The sequence below is a fragment of the Corvus cornix genome, chromosome 7 (assembly GCF_000738735.6).
Source record: "Corvus cornix cornix isolate S_Up_H32 chromosome 7, ASM73873v5, whole genome shotgun sequence".
NCBI lineage: Eukaryota > Metazoa > Chordata > Aves > Passeriformes > Corvidae > Corvus > Corvus cornix.
Window position 1 is genome coordinate 30,516,364 of NC_046337.1, and position 13,892 is coordinate 30,530,255.

Here is a 13,892-nt window from a genome sequence, read left to right on the forward strand (position 1 = left end):
TGTAACCTTGCTAATCTACTCTTTGCCAAACCACACATTTTATAAATAGGGCAAGAGGAAGACAAACCACTCCTTCCCATTTCTCAGCATAGATGAAGTGACAGAGCGGGAAGTGATTTCCTCTGTATTCCAAAGGTTTCATTACTTTTTATAAAATACCGTGTAGCCCATTAAGAGGAATGATAAATTATTAATTTTAAATTACAGTTCTCTAAATCAATACACAATATACATTTTGGTCACCGTATTTGTTTTCTCTCCTTCACTTACTTAGTAATTAACAAAATTCTGTAATGTGCTATGGGTCTCCTAGGTATTACTAGCAGAGAGAGTATGTGGTAATTGCAGTTGAGAACCCCAAGCTGGCTATTTATTTAATGCTGATGTATCTCCATGCTTTGTCACTATCTATAGCAGTGCTGTAATTTTGTTTTAATTTCATACATTTTCCAGAAATTTTACTTCTAGGCCGTTTGAGGGTCTCTAGCAAACATATCATTTGCAGAATGCCGTTGAGCATTTGCCCCTGGAGCACCATCTCTCACGGGTAGGGGTTCTCTAGATGAGCAGTCTTGGCTCTGTCGCTGCTCCTCAGGCTCACACTTTCCCTTGATCGTGGCTGGGCTGGGCACCCAGCCAGACACCAGCACCAGCCCTTGTGGCCTTCACGCCGTGCTTGCTGCAGGACCTCCTGGCACAGGGGAGGGACAGGCCACATGCTCAATTCCTGCCGCAGTGGGAAGTCAGAAATACATTTGAACTCGGATTTGGGAAGCGCTCCTGAGCTTAGATCCAGCCACAGCTTCCCCACCTCTTTGGGTCAGCTGTAACCAGCAAATGTGCCTTGGGGGAGCCATGGTGGGCAGCTCAGGTCTGCCCTGGGCAGCTTTGCTAATCAGGCAGGGAGACTTTGTCTTTTAAATCTGTACTGGGGCTGCTTTCCAGCACAGGACAAATTTCTGCAATAAAGTGCTGGCATGTTGTCTTTAGGTACTGTATAGAAAGGTAGTAGTGCTTCTAAGAAACTGTTTTCTCTATATTTCAAGGTGCCAAGTTGGTTAAAAGTGCTTTTGAAGGTCAAACAAGAAAACGGTTGATTTTGATTCAGCAAAATAACCCAGATGCGTTTGTAACAAAAGTAAAGAGGCTCTGACCAGGCAATCCAGAGCTTACTCCCCACATCTTCTGGGCCATTTTACATTCTCTGAATGACAGATATGTCATATGTATATTAGAACAGATTAATGTGACGGGGAGGAGGGTTTGGACTGGATCTGCCCCATCAGTATTACAGAAAAATGCGCTGTTATGGCAACACAAACCCTTAACAACAGCTAAGCCTGAGAGAAAAGAAACCAGTATTATACACAAATAATCTGTGCTTGAAATAAGTATTATTGACACAAAAAAAGAGAAGCCCTCTTCTCTGGGAAAAAAAGTTAATAGTTCTAACTAAAACTCGCTGCTTGAGGTGTGGAAAATCCCCAAGAGTGCCAGAAGGTCTGTGGTACCACACGTAGTACGTCACCTGGCCCTGAGCAGAGTTAGTCTCTGTTACAGCAAGAACATGTTCAGAATCCTCCATCTGGGTTCATGAGCTCCTGAGCGTTCACGTTTCCTCACAATGTGTAACGAACGGTGTGAGAGCAGCACTGCTGCTACCAATAGTTCTGCCTTTCTCACTCCTGAAAGCCTTGGATCTGGGATTATTTTGCTTCATTTGCTGAAGCCATTGGCACTAACCTCGACTCTGGAGACATGTGATGTTAAAGAATTTTGTATGCAGTGTTCACATCCAATCCAGATTGGTTTAGCTTTCTATTTGGACAGAGCTTGGAAGGTGCTAATCACCTTTCTATCTCCCAAATAGGGGCTTTGCCAGCACACAGCATTAACAGGCCCCACAGATTTGATTGTGCATGGTTGGAAAGCGTTCTGCCTCAGTATCAAAGAACATTTCAGGCAGCAGGCTATTAAGGCAGCCATAATTTAAATTGAAAAAGATGCTTTGGCTTAAGTGTGGGTAATAGACACTGTTCTCAAAACAAGGGCTGAAACTTCCTGATGCCACCTGGCAACAGAGATGGGGGCAATGTGAGGGAGTTCAAACCTCTCTGATCCCTAAACATTGCTCAAACAATTGTTTTCAAGTGTGTGAGGAATTTCTGCCTTCTGGTCACTCAAAAAGTACTTGGGTTTTTTTTCCCCTCATGGTCCCATATCTGTTCAGAGGTGGATTCAGGAAGTACCAAGATAAATGAAAGGTTTTACTTGACTGCTTAGTAGGCTTTTCTAAATCTCCTATGCTGTACAGTTTGCATTAGTTTTAGATTAAGTTTATTTTTTAGATTATCCACACTGGTTCAGCAATCCCTTCTAAAGCCCAAACGATGTAATAAATAATAGCTGAGGAAATCGGGAACCAGGCTCCACGTGGAAGAATCTTTTTAAGGCACACCAGATGTTCAGAGTGGGAGATTGAATCAGGGCACTGGTCCATAAAAGGAGAAGCATAATAAGTGAAATTCATTTTATCAAATTTATCTTAAAAAATTTTCATCACCATTACCAGAACAGTTCTGTAGGGGAAGCCATGAATTCATTAGATAGCCTGTATTTGCAGAACCACCACCTTGTCTTCTACACTTCAAGGTGAGCTTTTCCTTAATAGTTTCTAGTGCCGTAATAAAAAGAAATGAGCACAAGATTCTCTAAAGTTCATAGGCAGATAATAGCATGTAAATCAAGGACTAACTATGTTAGTCATGAAAGCTGAGGGAAAAAAAACCCAGCTAACTAAAATAACTAACACACATTTATTTCAGTGGGATTGGAATGTTAGCCGACTTCTTTCCAATGCTAATACCAGCGTCCACTTCCTCATATGGGAGAAATATGGGGGGGGGGGGGGGTGGGGAAGAGGAATTATGACCTTGTGTGAGAATGGAAGCTTTTTTTACATGACTCATACAGCTTCTGGTACCCCTATTAATACCAGAAAGGTTACAGTTCACTGATGTAATTTATATTAACGTAGTTTAAATTCAACAGTTCCTTCTCAAACCTGAGAGCAGAGTTCCATACAAGGCTTTGGAGAGTATCACAGATTGAGTGACACTCATCTTCTGTAAAGAGTTCAGGTTCATAAAACCAAATAAAGCAGTATGTTCCCAGCTCAGCTCATCCCGACTTCTCAGTGAAAGTTCATCCTTTTTTATTTTTTTAAATAGTCTGAAATACTACATACTCTTCATGCAAAACAGGTAGCAGACCTAACTTACCTGACAAAACTTACCCAGCTACCTTCCTTAAATTCCCTCTGTAGCCTGTGGTTGGATTGGAGTGGGAGGAAGCAAGAGGAAAGACAAGAACACGCATGAACTCGGGAGCAGAGCTGGAAATTAGGAAGTGTTGTTCCACTGGAGGGCACGGAAGGCAGGTCACTCAGGACTCTTAACCTTTGCTGGTGCCAGTAAAAGTCCCCTGCCCTCACCCTTATTTTGCTTGTGGCTGGAAATGGTTTGGGCACACTGTGTATAACAATACTGTATTATGCTATTATCTTATTCTACCATATTACATAATACTGTAATATTCTACACGCTCACACTATTGCTTGATGGGGCTGAAATACTACAAGCCTGCATTTCTTCTTCCTATTATAATGGGAAGCAGCAGCTCTACACCTTCACTTCTACAGATGCCTTTATAGGGCAAGATTGAGAGAAAAAGGTATCATTAGTCTAATGAGTGTGTGAGATTCTAGCAATTACATTTTCTCCCTGCTTTGCTCCTGGAAACTGCCAGGTACCTATAGGGAAAGAGATTATGAAAGTTAGTTTTCTTTTCTCGCTAACCTAATGAGTATGGAAACACAGAGCTGGTGTTCCCTTGGCTAATTATTTAGTCAGAAATCACTCTGGCTGTCCCTGACATGAAACCAAGAAACAGAAGGAGTATAATAAATATAGACTGGGGTTGCTGACCAGGAAAATATATCACAGCTGAGTGGCTAAGGCCTCAGGACATGCTTTGTGAAAAAACTGCATTTAAAGTAACAATAAAATCAAATATAATTAAAATTTTAATAACATTTCCAGCAGAATTTCGAGTTTATATATTAAATGGCCAGGTGTGTGAATAAAGTTGTGGCGTACAAATCCTCTTCCTTGTTTTAGGAGGGATTGAATAGCTAAAAGAATTTAACTGGTTTTGTTATCTACCTTTACTTAATTCACAAAATTTAGACTTGGGATATAAATCACTGCCTAAATTGAGAATGAGATCTCTTCTCCTTCTCTTCTCTTCTCTTCTCTTCTCTTCTCTTCTCTTCTCTTCTCTTCTCTTCTCTTCTCTTCTCTTCTCTTCTCTTCTCTTCTCTTCTCTTCTCTCTTCTTCAATTAAATGTTATCTACTGTAGTTACACAGTACTAAAAATTCATTTCAATCCTCTGTAGAATTTCTAACTGTGAGCATCCCTCCTGGACCCCCTCCCCTTAGGGGTGTTAGTTCATGTATGCTTGAGAAAATCAACTCTAAATAGACATAGCTCAACTGTTTAGTTAAGAAAATCTGACTTATTAACTACATAACCCCGCTGGGACTGGCAGTACCTCTTCTTGCACGCTAACAGGGGTACTGCAGAAGCATAATCTCAGCTTTTCCCAGCCTACTTAAACAGCCCTTAAATCTCACTTAAAGAATTAAAGGGAGATTTCAAGCATGCTTTAGTGAGGAGTGCATTTTTGCCTTGAGTTATCAAAAACAACAAAGCTAAGAACTTTGCTATTTTTAGGCATGTCTGGGGAGAAGATGCCACAGTTCCATGCAATCCCTGTCCTGTCCCAAGGTGCAGTTGGAGGGGCTGCTTTGCTCCCGGCATGCAGCAGCAGCATTGCTCCCTAACCGGGAAGGTGTCTCAGCCCTGTGAAAGCCATAGGCCTCATATCTTGAGAGCCATCTACTGGCACCTTGTCTGTTATCAACCTATTGCATATCCACACACCCTGCTCGCTTTACAGAGCTGGCAGAGCACAGATTTTACATCCTCCTGCTATGATGGGAATAAGAACCATTTAGAGCAGTCTAAACTCATAAATTACCTGCAGGGGATCTCTTGGAGTCCTTCTTGCACCAGACTCCTCCACGCCCTGTCAGCATCCTGCAGTGAGGCAGTGGCTAATGCAGGACAGGGGACTGCAGAGAACTTCTCATAATTGCTGTGTATTTCTCCTGCACAGAATTTAACGGAGATTGCCTTGCTCCAAAGTTGTGGCAAGTTCTAGGAAGTAAAGGAAAAACAAGTGGCAAGGCTCTGTTCTGGGCAGTGTGTGCCATTTCCATAGGAAGCCAAAGCCTTTGCCAGTCCTATCCTCATATCCTCACCCATCTGGGGTGGAGATCCTCCAGCAGAGCTGCAGCAGGAGGAGGGTAGACACTCAACCAAGACAACTTGTGCCAGAGGGTCCCACTTCTCCCAGCAGCCTGGGACTGCAGGAAAGCAGGGTGTGCGCTGTGCCTGGAAACCTCACTGCACAGGGTCCGGGAGCAGAGTGGGGTCAGCAAAGACACGGATCACCAGCAGAGGAAAACACAGCTGGGTGGCTGTGGAGAGGGATGAGTAACTTTGTGGATATCACAAGTGCAGAGGTGTTTTGCTCACCTTCAGTTTGGGTCTCCCAATATTAGATCCAAAATCCACTTCTCATGTATTGGGCAGCAAATACCCAGGATGCTTTCTGTTCATGTGTCACAGACCAATGAAAAATTACTCTGCCACTATTTGCAGAGTAGATGGGAGTGGTATTTAGGACTGCACTCTGCCTTTAATTCCTCTTTTTTTAAATGGAAGCTATTAAACTTTCTGGTTAAGGCAGCACGAGCTCTGTATTATTCCAGAGCTTTACTTGATGTACTTGACAAATGTTTTTTTTTTAATAAGTTACTATTTATATATATAATTTGACATCAGTGTTTTAGCTAGTGAAGAATCTTCATTTGCATTTTTTACTGTTTGGAGTTGATATGCCTTCAAATAAAGGTAACTATTATTTAGAAATTGTCTGATCATAAAAAATGTTTCTATCATACACAAGCAATGACATTTTAAATTAAAATTTAATTACATGGAGTGAACTGTTTTCAAGTTTCAACAATATTTCACTGCATTGCTGTTTTGTTTCATTTAAGGTAAAGTTAAATACATGTGTGATAGCTTGGAAATCAGATAGGAGATTAGTGTGGCTTGCTAAGATACTCTACCTGACTACTCCACCTGAAATATTGGTGGCATACATTAAACGGGAAGCAGTATTCGCTTCCCTTAGAACACCATCTCTGTGCGTGCTGTTGGTAGTCTGTTGTGTACAATGTCAGTATTGCCAAAACACCCCTTTCAGATCCTGAGATAGAAAGTGCCAAATGATGTTTTACAAAACTGCAGCTCTTCTGGGCCTCTCCCTTCTCAGATGTGGAATCTGATTTCATAATATCTAAAGCATCATGTTTCGTGCATGCGTGTGGGTATGAGTGTGTGTGTGTGTGTGTGTGTGTATGCAAAAATTTCTACGGATTTTGACTTCTGATCCAGGTGCAAATCCTTCTTATGCAAATCCTTCAAGAGCTTTTTCTGTTATACTTGATTTTCATTGATGCTCCGTTCCCAAGGACAACTGGAAATGCTCCCATGACCCTTCATTCTCTGACCTGAGACAGGCCAGCTGAAGGCTGTCCACCAGGCTCTCACTGAGTGCCACACAGAACCACACCACCACTCTGGTCACACTTTGGCACGATACCACGACAGAGCAGTTGAACTTATGCCTATATTTGCCTGGGGTGTACAAGTGCCCTTTAGATCCCAAACCCTTGTGTTTAATGGGTAGCAGTGTCTTTGGGCTCACACACTGTACCCATGCCATGTGCTCGGGACAGCAGGGACACTCTCAGGACTGTGGCAGGACACTCATGCTGGCAATGCATGCAGTGGTCAGACACTGCCCATTGATGCCTCTCATGAGTAGGGGCACAGGTGCCAGGTCTCCATTCCTACGCAAAAGGAAAGCATGGGCAGGATGTTATCTGTTAGAATGATTTAGCAATATATCAGGAGGCACAGAGCAGAGCTTACAGATAAGGGCTGGCACAAGGTGCTGAATACAAAATGATTGTTTATTGTTTCATAATGCAAGAAGTAGGAGTATCAAATGATGTTAGCAGGTGCCAAGGTTAGGAAAGTTATCTTCTCACACAGCATGAAGCTTGTGACCAGAGGTCCTCCTGGCTGCCATATGTTTGCATGGTTTGTGGGAAATTCATGGAAATAAAACCTATTGGGAGCTATTAACCACAGAGACACTCTCTGTCATCCCTGAGCAGTCCCATCCACCTGTCCTCAAGGCTCTGCTGGAGACAAGCCAGAAATGGCTCCAGTGACGAGCAGTGCTACATCTCTCCGTGGCTGGGCTCTCTGCTCTACAGACAGACACAGTTTCAGGTGTTTCTGTTGACAGTATTGCCAAGCAGAGACAGGACAGATAGGTCAGACTGCTTGGGATTTGTTCAGTTAAACTATGAATTCCCCTTGGTGGCTTGCAGGAATTGTATCTAGGTAGAAGGATCCTGTGTGGTCAGTTGAGGTGAGCTGAACTTAACTTCTGCAAGCTCCACTTTCATAGAGGGTGAAGCTAAAAGTTGACAGAGAAACAGCATTTGAAAATGCTGGTTTATGTCTGAGTTGTTTTTCTTTTCCATTGAAACTGATTTATTACCTGCTAGGAAGAAAAGCAATCACTGCAATTCCAATGAGGTAAAGTAGCTAGAGAGACCAAAGATGTGCTAAGGCTGCACTTACTTTTACATTATAATTCTTTCAGGCCCGTTGTCTTAAAAACAACTCTGGGTAAAGGAGCCCAAAGATAGAAAATGAAAACAAGAAATTGGATGTTACGTTTCATCAGACAGAAGAAATTGTTCACATGGCCAAGAAACTCATGTCACACAGAAATTATATCGGTGAATAGCTGCTCTGGGTTTTCTCCTTGCAGGCCCTGGTTCTGAATTTCCATTCAATACTGTGCTGGGAAAAGAGCTGCAAAAATAAAGCTCAAGTGTCTCTACAACAGTAAAGTTCTCACCATCCACCTCTTTCTCTATCTGCTCTTTGAAAGGCTGTCAAACCATTGAATCCCTTGCAGTGCTGCCTGTCCTGAGAGATGGAGGTGATTTCTACTGCTGGTAGCAAAATGTCCAGTGCTCCAAATGTGCTCATAAGAGTAAAGTTCTTTGTAAATTAATCATGAAAAAAGACTGTTAAGTTGGCTAACCCTGGTAGTAAACCAGAGTTATGAATTTCTTCTTCTCCCTTGAAGATGTTTTGTTGCTCTTCAGAAATAAACACTGCTGAATAACCATGACTTTTTATAAATAATACACCCCCTCCTACAAGCTGCATGAAACGTTAAAACTCCAGAATGGACTACAAACAGGTTCATAAACCTTTAGGATCCATGCATTTCAATCCATCTATTTAAAACTGAAGATAAAAGGATCACAGTATTTATTTGCGTTTTCCATGCCCATTGTGCACTTTTTCCTGACATCAATTTCATGTGTGGAACAGCACCAAATAGTGTTCCAGTATAAATTGCAATACTTTGTTCTGTCCCTTGGCATGTGCTGGCAAATTCAGTTGAAAGCAAAGAGTAACACAAGACAGCTTTTTTGGCACAACGGGTCACCAAAGTAGTGGAATGTTTCAGTCAAAACTCAAAGTGTGAGACACTGCTGAAAGGCAAGTTGTCTTTCAGGCAAAGCTGAGACCTTTCTTCATCTTTATACATGAGAAGTCTTGCTCTGAAGCAGTTAATTACAATGAAAAATGTGGCACTCTTTTCTCGTAAGTGTATATGAATTGCACTTGGATTCCATACTAGTTCCAGGGAACAACAAGCCATATTTCTCTCACAAGCAAGGGGGAGAAAAAGTCTGTCATGATATAGATGTATGTAATCTACTTGTTGTTTATAGACCCAAAGGATCCCTCAGAGCATTAAAAATCCATGTGATATCCAAGAGTGGCATACTTTGCATTGAGATATGTGATGTAGCTGAAAGCTGTATAAAATCTGTAAAACTGCATGTAGGTAAAGAGCTACTGCCTGTGCATTCGAGTGAAGCCATGTGTGCTTTTCCTGCACACATGAAAAATAGATGATCATAAAATCTGCTTGAGATTCACAAACTTCTGACAGAAACACGTGTCTAGGCTAAGTATGCCAACTTTTGGTCAAAGCAGGCCTGAAAATATACAGACCTGGAATAAGCATTGTTTCTCCACAGTGAGGGGAGAAATTCCAGCTTCATACAGAGCAAGTGCATACAGGTTGTGTATCCTTCACTGGTCTTTGCTGGAATAGGTAACATCCTTTCCTTCTGCGTTGGGTCTTTTGACTGGCAAGTGGGCTTCCAAGCCTTTTCTGGTGGGATCTTTTGAATCAGACCCATGCTTTTGTCAAGAGGCATTACCATTGAAAATAGGGGATCCCCGCACTCCATTCTCTTTAGGATTGGCTGGGACCATGTTTGGGCAAGTCTGTTGTAGGCTAAATAGATTTTTTCACTTTTTTTTCCTTAGGAACTATAACTAGTGGCGGTAGCTTGCGTAGCTCACACACGTGTAGCTCTCAGTCTCTCAAGAATTGTGCAGAGTGGGGTTTGGTTGGGGTTTTTTCAATTCTGTCAATGTGTGTTTCATAAACAGGCTGTGATGTGGTGTCAGCAGGGAAGAGGCTAACTCAAATGTCCCTCGTACATTTGGTGGGATTTGTTCTTAGCAGCTGTGGAGCATTAGCCCATACTTTTAGTGCGGATTCAATGAAAACATTGTTTGTAAATATTAACTGAACTGTAAAAACCTTTTTTTCACTGATATTCTTGGCCAAGGTTGCCTTCCTAGGGCCTTCAGAGACATCAGAAACAGGCCATGAAGTGTTTTAAAGATAAGGATCCATGAACTTAGCTTCATAGTCTTTGGATGGACAGAGAAGAAAGAGAACGAGTGTTGTGTACCCAGAGCTTGTGTTTTTGAGGAGGTTTTGGTACACTCATCTTGTACCATTTGGCTTCTCCCAAGTTGTGGGAAACTTTTTGGAATCTGCAGCCTCCCAAGAGCAGCGCAGCCAAGATATAACACAAGTGTGAATAACTGAGGTTGCGTAATTCCTCGCCAGTACAGCGTCTCCTGGCCAAGCACAGCAACAGAAGGCATTACTCACAGACACGGCTACGTGGGACTGGGATCAGGTGCAGTCTGGCCCCTGGCCTCCTCTGCCAGCTGCTGCTGCCCAGTCCCAGCTCAAGGAGTGCAGTGCAGAGCCAGGACACGCCCTGCCCTCGCTTTGAGATCTTTGAGGGCCTGAAACATCTCGAACAGCTGCTTGACAGCTGGGAGCTGATCTCCGAGCATGGGTACGCATGGCATGGCCACGTGTACTGGATAAATCTGCACCAGTATCAGCTGCCCTTGAAGCCTCTCATCGGCCTGTTTCTTGTAGCATAAGCACCTCAAAACTGTGCAGGCCTCAGTAAAGCTCTACAAGAGATGGGTCTAACACTCACGATGTAGCCTGCCCTCATCACTTTCTACAAGGGCTCTTCCAAGAAGGTTGATTATTTTTGCTGCTCATCTGGCATTAGAGTCAAACAGGTAGCTGCAAGGAACCCCACTGGTAGCTCAATAGCATGCCCTCAGTATTTCAGTGAGGAGATGCTGGTCACAATTTGTACCTCACACCAGCCTAGCGCTGCCTGCATGGTTTACAAGTAGTGGATTTTGTGCAGCGGTGAGATGGGATGGGCACATCAGGGAGTACAAGACTGTAGATGTCAACTAGCCTAAGTGTTGAAGTATAGCTGGGAATAATGTGTTACTGAGAGATGGTGTGTGCGGTGTCGCATTAAGAGGGTAGAATGCTTTGGAGCAAAGAACTACATGAAAAAATGATTGCATCTCAGTCTCCACAATTCAAAAAAAATTGCTAGAGAGCGTAATTGAGAAAAGGGGCTTGCGGGCCTAGCCGTCCCTTTTGGAACAGACAGGCGTATTCTTCTCTTATAAAAATGTTTTTATAAGTAGAGTTTTCATATCAACAACAAAAATCTTTTTAAGGAGAGTACCAGTGCTAGTCAGAGCAAACACTGTTCTACTGTGCCGTAAGGAGATTTCCCTGCAGACAGTTCAGGTGTCATGTTGCGGCAATTACAGGACCTCTGAACTTCCACATCCCAAAGTCTGAGAACCAGCATACAAACAGAGGGGCTTCTTCGTTGTTTCCAAGCAGTGCCTGTTGTGTGAGTGGCTGAAAATAAAGCAGGGTGATTGTTAGTCAGCACCGTGAGCCTGAAGCTCGGTGGCTGCAGTGTTATACGGCACTCTGGGGACAACACGGGCCAGAGCCGGGTTCTGCTGCTGGATTTAATGGTACTCTGTGAAGGCTGGGTACACTCGTGGCATCATCTTGAGCGTGAGTTATTGTGGCAGGAGGGACACGTCAGAGAGGGTCTGGCTGCTCGTCTGGGAAAGACTGACCTAGCAGTTTCATTCCCTGTGTGGTCTGGCTAAAATGGTCCACAGATGAGGCCAGTGGTGCCTTTATGACCTGTAGCTACGTGGAAATGAAGGCAGGTTGGGGTGGAAGAAGGGAGGAGAGTGGAGGAAAAGAAGAAGAAGGGAATAGAAACTGCAGGCTTTGCTAATTGCAACCAGGAGAATGTAGAAAAGTGAGACCACACAGAAGAAGCAGGGAAGTGGGAAGAAGAAACAAGGGGGGAGCAGAAGGATAGGAAGGGAGAGAAGGACATTCCCCTGGAGAGGATGTGTGACTGTGGTAACTGGCCAGCCAGGACATTTTTGATTTTTAAGCACCTCAGTGATCTGTCAAGCAGAAAGCTGAATTTTAGCAAGCAGTAATGAAAATGAGAAAGAAAAAAAAAAAAAGTTAAAACAAAAAGGAAGAGGGAAGAGGGGACAGGGGAATAAAAGGAATGTGGTAGTATATGAAATAACCAAATGGCATAAAAAAGTGAAGTAAGGAGATAAAATGAAGGAAAAAAAATTATCTGGCACCAGGTGCTCAGCTGGCAGATGCTCTGTAAGCCCACAGAAGATGAAGCATAAGATTCAGTGCAACCACTAGCAGGCAGTAAAAATTAGTATTTTCTTTCTGCTTAGGTCTTGGTTAGTAAATAGGAAATTGTAGGCACGGATTTGTGTGAATCTTCATCAGAGTTTTAGAACACATTGGAATGTGCAAATTGATACCCTTTAATTGTAGCAAAGGCTTCTGGAGTACAGGTGGGCAGAAGAGGTCAGTACAGATAGCAGCAGGTGGGCAGAGCAGGGAGCAGACAGAGAAGCACAGGGGAGAAAGGAGGCAGAAGAAAACCTGGTTTAGATCTTACAGAGAAGCTAGACGGGAATTAAAGGAGCATGAAGTATTCCTTGGCTCCCGCATACCATGCCCCTGTATGAAGGGATAACAAGCAGTAGTACTGGTGCAAGGATTTGTGTGGACTCATCAAAGCGTGGATGCATTGAACATGTCAGCCAGCGTTTTTAAGAAGCAAATTCTAAATCTTTAACTTAGGGGTCGAAAAGGAGGTCATACTTTCGGGAACAGCAAATTTCCAGCAGAGTCTCCTCGGACACATTCGGGGGTCTCCAGGCCCAGAGGGAACCGTACCCTATTCCCGCCTGCAGCGCCCACTCTCGGGGCTCGGCCGTGCGCTGCCGGAGCCCTCGGAGATGCCGAGCTGCCCCCATGGGCGGAGGAGGGGCCGGAGGAGGGGCAGGAGCAGCCAGCCCAGCCCAGCCCGCCTGCCGAACGCCTGGCATCCTCCCCGCGGTCCTGCCCGGCCCGGCTGCTCCGCCGGCTGCTCCCACCGGCACGGGCGGCCGCGGGGTCCAGCGCCCGTGTTTAGAAAGCGCTCCCCTGCTGCCGTCTGCAGAAATCGATCCGATCTTTTTTTATTATTCTCCAGTCTAACGCGTCCTTGTCTCCCAAGCCGCCGGCCGCCCCATCCCGCCGGCAGCACGGCCGCACGTTAAGCGCCGGTCGGGGGGCAAGGGGTCTGATTTACCTGGCGAGTGTCTGTCGGCTTCGCTACGCCCGGGCGCCGATCGGCGACGGGCCCGGAGATGCGCGGAGGAGGGGGCGAACTTGGGCCGCCCCGAGCCCTGCGGCGGGGCCGGGGCAGGGGCTGGGCCGGCGGCTCCCAACACCGACCGCGGAGGGAGGGTGAGGGGGACACTGCTCCTGTGCTCCCGCCGCCCGGGGAGCGAGGGGAGTCCCCACCGACCGTCCTGGCAACCGCCTCCTAAAACTGAAGCCCCAGATAGGAGCAGGGGAGGAGGATCCGCGGCGCAGGGCGCAGCGGGGAGGCGGCTCCCGCAGCCCCGTGGTACATCGCCGGCTGGAGGCGGCGGGATGCTGCTACGGGGCTGCGCTCCGCCAGCGTGCCTGAGGTGTGGGGGGCAGAGCAGCCCTCCGTGCCAGCGTGATGGTGCATTTTCCTCCGGCTCCGTGGCGGGGATGGGGGGATGGTGCTGCAGCCCGAGAAAACCTTGGCCGCTGCCTGCCGAAGCTGGGCAAGATCTTTCCTCTCTCTCTTCTCCCTGTTTTCCCCGCAGTGCTCGTTTCTTCCCCATGTCACCTCTCCGGCCCTCTGCCCTCTCCAGACCCTACAGCCGTGACCGCGTTTTATTTTCCTAACGTCGCATCCGCGCGTGATTAAATACCGGCACCCGGGCGCGCGGTTGGCAACTTCAGCAGCGCCCGAGCGTGTGCGGTGTGTGTGCGCGGAGGGTGTCACGGATGTCCCTGCCCGCGGGCGCG

The 13,892-nt window shown here is 45.4% G+C and overlaps 1 protein-coding gene across 1 annotated transcript; it reads right to left on the minus strand.

Annotated features, from left to right (window-relative positions):
• Nucleotides 1-4,357: 4,357 nt before the first annotated feature.
• Nucleotides 4,358-13,821, minus strand: LOC120410330 (formin-like protein 18). The gene is made up of 3 exons (XM_039555558.1): nt 13,138-13,821; nt 5,103-5,281; nt 4,358-4,394 (listed from the first exon to the last, which is right to left on the minus strand). The coding sequence occupies exons 1-2, from the start codon at nt 13,703-13,705 to the stop codon at nt 5,244-5,246; spliced, it is 606 nt and encodes a 201-aa protein (XP_039411492.1). The 5' UTR covers nt 13,706-13,821; the 3' UTR covers nt 4,358-4,394; nt 5,103-5,243.
• Between the last annotated feature and the right edge of the window lie 71 nt (nt 13,822-13,892).